The sequence below is a fragment of the Engraulis encrasicolus genome, chromosome 6 (genome assembly GCF_034702125.1).
Source record: "Engraulis encrasicolus isolate BLACKSEA-1 chromosome 6, IST_EnEncr_1.0, whole genome shotgun sequence".
NCBI lineage: Eukaryota > Metazoa > Chordata > Actinopteri > Clupeiformes > Engraulidae > Engraulis > Engraulis encrasicolus.
In genome coordinates this window covers 30,735,590-30,741,994 of record NC_085862.1, presented here as the reverse complement: position 1 = coordinate 30,741,994, position 6,405 = coordinate 30,735,590, and the positions used below count along the sequence as shown (strand labels likewise).

The following is a 6,405-nucleotide window of genomic DNA, read 5'->3' as shown; positions in this document are numbered from 1 at the left end:
ACCAAACCCTTCAATCCCTTCACATCTTCACATTAATGCAACAATGAACGTTCAGCCATGGCTGTTCACTTTAACATGGCTATTTCTTCCATGTTAATTAACTGATTGATTCGTTCGTTTAAGAGCTTCCACTAACCGCGTCTTTGTGCGAGCAACTACTGTAGACTGCTACTGTAGCAACAACTACTTTCTTCCTCAGCAGTAGGGCAGGATTGTAAATAATGAAGTAAAGGTTTTTGTTAGCAGTTATATTACAGAAGGGAACAGTTTGATATGAATGTAGTATATTGATCAGATATAGCTTTTTTAATTAGTTTGTCATATTCTCAGCAACATTTATCAGTGGTATACATAGTCAGGCAAGCCTTGTTGTCCTTCTGTGGTCATGCGTTGTAGTGGAGCATTTGGACATCTGATACAGTGTTGCCAGATAGGAAATGCTATTGTACCAAAACGTCAAAATGATCGTTTTTGTGGCTTTTTTTGGGAGGAAATTAGCATACACAAACCAAATGGTGGTTTTAGGCAACTGAATGTACTGAACTGAATAATTATCACAATAATTATAGCAACTCTGATCTGCATGGACCTCCTCTGCAAATGGGGCATCTCTAGTGGTTTTCCAAAAGAGCGTTTGTGTGTTCTGATGTGAACTTTTGTGCATGTGCAGCAGTGCTGTATGGCCTTCTGTTGGTGCAGGGCAGGAGCCGTGTTCTATATCCTGCAGTAGCAATCTGTGAGGTTTGTGCCTGTGGCTGTATATAGGATTCAAATCACTGGGAGGCAGACACATCCCTCTCATTTTGGTTTTGTGTGTGTGTGTGTGTGCGCGCGCGAGAGAGAGAGAGAGAGAGAGAGAGAGAGAGAGAGAGAGAGAGAGAGAGAGAGAGAGAGAGAGAGAGAGAGAGAGAGAGAGAGAGAGAGAGAGAGAGAGAGAGAGAGAGAGAGAGAGAGAGAGAGAGAGAGAGAGAGAGAGAGAGAGAGAGAGAGAGAGAGAGAGAGAGAGAGAGAGAGAGAGAGAGAGAGAGAGAGAGAGAGAGAGAGAGAGAGAGAGAGAGAGAGAGAGAGAGAGAGAGAGAGAGAGAGAGAGAGAGAGAGAGAGTTGAGTGTGTACGTGCATACATACACATACTGTACAAATCTCTGCTGATCTGTGCTGTGCTCTGTGCATGCATACATCGTATGTTAACCCATTGACGTCTAAGACACCTACAAAAAAGGGTGCTGAATACCTGAGCCCTTTTTGAGAAAAGCTGCCCTCAGCCTATAAAAACCTAAATATCTCTGCTTCTGAAGCACGTAAAAATATGCAATAAGTTGCATTTAACCTCTTAGAAACTCATCTTTCATTAGAATGTGTTCATTCATTTCAAACAAACAGAGATTTTTAATAAAGCTGCCTCAGATCTCACGAGCCTGAATGTTGCGTAATGCAGCGCCAGGGCCAATGTTGCACAACGCAACATCAGGCATCAACGGGTTAAATACTTGATATCTCTGATCGTTTGTATATTTATTGGGTTCTCAATATGTGTGTCTGTTTGTGTGTTTCTGTGTCTCTGTGTCTGTGTGTGTTTGTGTCCGTCTGCCTGTCTGTCCACCTGTGTCCGTCTGTCTCAGATCCTGGAGGAGGCAACAGAGGAGGAGACGTCTCTCCATAACCGCATCATGCCCACGGTGGTGCGGCCGCCAAAGCAGCTCCTTCCTGAGCCCATCGTCTCCGAGCAGGATATGGTACAGCCGCCTCTAATGTCTGTCTAAACACTCCTGCACAAAATATGAAATGTTTTTATACATGCTGTAGGTTGAAAAACAGAATATGCGTTTTGTACTTAGGAAACCATGTTATGTCTAGATTTTCATGTCATATTTATTCCACCAGTGGTTGATATTGTGATCTGAAGTACTAACAACAGCAATCTATTTTAATGACATAACAAAAAGCGGACACGTCTGATTCGACTTAACCGACAGCAAAGACCACCAATCACTAACCCCTCTCTCTTACACACCACTGAGCTGATCTGCACCATCTAATGACTCTGTTTCTCACTCCTCACTCCCATCCCCCTCTGCAGGAGCTGTATGAGTTATCGGTGAGTTGAAACACAAGATGAGACAAATACACACACACACACACACACACACACACACACACACACACACACACACACACACACACACACACACACACACACACACACACACACACACACACACACACACACACACACACACACACACACACACACACACACACACACACTACATCATTCCCCCACCACACACACACACAAAGTGTTGTTGCACGAGTCCTGTTGTATACCAGTATTGACAGTAGCACGGACCTCTCTAACTCTCCAATGCCATCCCTTATACCCCTCACCCCCATTCACCATTTCTTATTGCAGGAGACGGGCTATGAGATTGGTATCGTGCGGCAGTTCCCCTTCTCCTCGGCACTCCAGCGGATGAGCGTGGTGACACGGACGCTGGGGGAGAAGCGCATGGATGCCTTCCTCAAGGGAGCCCCAGAGGTGGTGGCCAGCCTGTGCAAGAAGGACACAGGTAGGAGGACGCACTCATTAAATCATTTTTTAAAAATATTTTTTGGGGCGTTTTTAAGCTTTATTTGAGACAGGATAGTGACAGAGACACAGGAAACGAGTGGGGAAAGAGAGATGGGGAAGGACTAGCGAATGATCTGGGTCAGAATTGAACCCAGGTCGCCGGCATAGTAAAATAGTGCCCTACCGTTAGGCCAGGTAGGGTAGGGTAGGGCTGGGTATGATGCTCTCTACACGGCTGCTCTCTCCTGCTCTCCTACTTAATTAATGCAATGTTGTTAATTTAAGAAGTGTATATTTATTAAAGGCTGGTGGGCCGATGCCTTAGCCTGTTAGAATTTTGCTCTTACCAGATTGGCAATGGCGCACATTCCCGAGTTGCATGAACAAGTTTTTAATGTGACACGTGACCTGAGGAAGGCCGACAGGCTGAAACGTTGTCACACTAAAAACTTTTTTATGCAACTCGGGAGTGTGTGTCACTTCTCTCCTCCTGTAAGTGTTTTACTGGTTGCCAGCACCTCCTTTTCTGAGCGTTCTCCACTCACCAGACTGACGATGACCAAGTTGTAATGTGTTATTTAAGGCCTTACAAGACAAATAAGCATGTCATTATTTCTTGCCTATAGCTTAGTTCAGCCCTAATACCTTCAGTACTCTGAAAAGATGTGATTAGCTAATTGGCTTACAAATAAATCCAGATTGCCTACTCTGGCCATTATGAAATAATTTTGTTGTTTTTGTTGATGTTGTTGAGGTTGTTGATGTTGTTGTTATTTTGCTTCCCACAATGCAGTGCCTGAGGACTTTGGCGAGGTGCTGGAGGATTACACCAAGCAGGGTTTCAGGGTCATCGCCCTGGCTCACCGGCGCCTCGAGTCCAAACTGACCTGGCACAAAGTCCAAAACGTCAACCGGTACGTTTACAGACAGCGGTTTAGAGACTGATTCTTCACCCCCTCTGCCATCAGCCTTTAATTTAAAAAAAAAAAAAAAAACCTTTTCATGCCTCTATTTAAGGGAGGACAGTTTGAGAGTGTGACCGGAAACGAGTGGGGAGAGAGAGATGGGGAAGGATCGGCTAAAGACCTCGGGCTGGAATCTAACCCGGGTCGCCAGTATAGTGGTACAACGTCTTAGCTCATTGAGCCACCACGTCCCCTGCCATCTGACTCTGGAACTCTACATCAATGCTTTACTGCCCCCCCGTTACTCTTAATCTTCTCTTCAGTAACTCCCCTGAAGTCAATATTTGCTGCTCGTCACTGGCAGAACTCCATACCCCTATTTCTCAAAAGTTCAGAATAAGGGTTTATCCGGGATACTGAAGTCGGGAAAAGGTGTTTATACGTTCAAATACAAATTTGGGATGCTTAATATCCCGATCACATTCGGGATACTGAACTACATATAAACAAGCTCACTATTTGCTGCTTGTCACTGGCAGAACTGTCAGTGACTATGTTTCAATCTTTGAACTGTTCAGTGAACCTACTGTTCTGCCAGCAGCTGCCAACCCAGGAATGGCGCTGTCTGTCTGGGGCAGTGTGTAAGAGGGCTAAAGGTGGAGCAATCAAGGATCTTGGAAAAGCAGCTTAGCTGGGGTCATAATGAAACACTCAATACATGTCTGCTGTGTGTTGTTCGGGGATCACATTGAAGCCAATATGGATTTCATAATTCATTTATTTACAAACTTTCTGTTTGTCATCACCAAGTATGGCAGGACGGCTGCCTAAAACAACTGTATAAATGTCTACCGTCTATTGCAGAGATCACATGGAAACCTATATCGCATTCATAATGATACTAATAAATGAATGAATGAATTTATTTGCATACTTTCTGTTTAGTCATCACTACATATGGCAGTGCAGCTCGTCACCAACTGTCTACCTGTCTTGTGTGTGTGTGTGTGTGTTGTCCAGGGACCACATTGAAGCGAATATGGAGTTTCTTGGGCTGATCATCATGCAGAACAAACTGAAGCCAGAGACACCTGGGGTGCTGGAGGACCTCCGACGAGCCAACATCCGCACCGTCATGGTCACAGGTATGATGTTTGGGGAGCAACGGCTGCTGCAAGTCGTTTCACCCCTCCGCACACAGTGTGGTGCACTACATTTCCAACAGTTAGGAGTTGATTGTTTTCACCTCAGTGATCACTGATCAGTGAGCCTCTAGTAGAGAAAATGTTTACACATCCTGCCTCACTGAAGCCAGGTGCAGGACAAAAGCATAATCCATCAAGGAATTGGAATACGTTTTCACCACAACATCGCACACAAGAATTAGAACTCTGAGTGTTGAACACAGTGCCTTTTTTGTTCCGTCTTAGCCATATTTGGACCATAGTGATCCACCATGGAGTCCTGTTTGTTCAGCACCTTAGTGACATAGTGGGCATTATGACTCATTCATCCAGGTCATCATATAGTTTAGTAGTAGGATGTCTTTTTGTTGCTTTTTTGACCATTATGGGTGTCCTTGCTCAGTATTATTATTGTCAGCATATGCGAGCACTATCAAGTGGTAGCTTGTCCCACACATCAAGTAGGCTTTCAACAACGGCATCAGCAACAGCCTCACACCTCATGCCAGATCTTGCTCTCGGATCTGTCGGGACTTGAGTCATTGAGTCAACACAAAACGTCTGTTGATGTGGTGGGGAGGTTTTTTTTTTTTTTTGTCTGGCTTGGGCACGATGCAAGAATTCCCCCACCTGCCCTTTTTCATAAGCCTAAGCTCAGGGCACCGCCGGCTGGCATTTGAAAACAACAAAAGAAAGGCAGGGCAAGGGACACGTCCTCTAGCATTTCACCCTGGCCTACAGTTTGGAGCAGAAAATGTCAAGACCTTACATGCAGTGTGTGTGCGTGTGCGTGTGCATGGGTGTGTCCAATGTGTTCGCCAATTTAGATTTTGTAGAAAAGCATCTGCTAAACAACATGATGCCAGTTCATAATGTGATATTTTGAAAAGATTGACATTTTTATACAGTAATAGTAGTATGAGTAAAAGTAGGCATTCCAAAGGCCACTTATAAATCGGTTACCCAACAGACGGGTCACCCTCTACTGCCCACCTTCAAGGGCGGTGGAGAGGAATGGATGTTAGAGGGGGGGGTAAAGAAAAGAGGTGGAGACAAAAGAACGAAGGAAGGGTGCCTTGCTTGTTTTCCCCCTGCCGGCTCCACTCCGCTGCGCTCCGCTCCACTCCGCTAAAGGCTCAGCCAGGGCCCTTTAATTCCCCCTAGCATTTGCCAGGCATTCCTGGAATCCCGTTTTAATAAAGCGATTCAAGCAAGCGCTTGAAAGCTTTACCGTCAAAGAGCTCCAAAGTCCAGGAGCCCAGGAGAGTGCGCGGGAGAGAGAAAGAGAGCGAGAGACAGAGGGCTGGTGAGCTGCCTCGCCTCTTGCCATTGTTAAATGGAGTCACGCTCTCCGATTGAGTTTTGCCGCCCGCCACCGCCGCCACCACCTCCACTGCTGCCCCGCACACGCACCACTCAACCTGGCCAGTGTCATGCGGCCCATTGGGTCGGTGCCAAATGACTTACACAACGCAACTGGGCCTGAGAAAGAAGGCTGTGGAGAACCAAAGCATTCCTTCCTTGTCAGAGGTGGAGATCTCTGTAGTAGGTGAAATGTTACGACCTGCCACTTCCAGCCATTTTCTGAAACCGTTGACCAAACAAATGATCAGAACAATTGAAACGGCTAAAGGATGAACGAACCTGTTAAGGGCACAGGTGAACAGTGCTTACTTTCTAAAGGTGGTTTTTGTACCCATGAGGCTAGACAATGGAAGCTGGAACATTATAAGAGGTTGTTAAATA

General features: G+C 45.6%; 1 protein-coding gene across 3 annotated transcripts in view; it reads left to right on the top strand.

Annotated features, from left to right (window-relative positions):
- The window catches only part of atp13a3 (ATPase 13A3), a 73,786-nt gene that overhangs the window by 49,071 nt on the left and 18,310 nt on the right, over positions 1 to 6,405 (top strand). For all 3 annotated transcript variants that reach the window (XM_063201234.1, XM_063201233.1, XM_063201236.1), the window contains 5 exons: positions 1,621 to 1,734; positions 2,079 to 2,096; positions 2,412 to 2,568; positions 3,364 to 3,484; positions 4,496 to 4,620. In XM_063201234.1, coding sequence (XP_063057304.1) covers positions 1,621 to 1,734; positions 2,079 to 2,096; positions 2,412 to 2,568; positions 3,364 to 3,484; positions 4,496 to 4,620 — 535 coding nt within the window. The remainder of the gene's footprint in view (positions 1 to 1,620; positions 1,735 to 2,078; positions 2,097 to 2,411; positions 2,569 to 3,363; positions 3,485 to 4,495; positions 4,621 to 6,405) is intronic.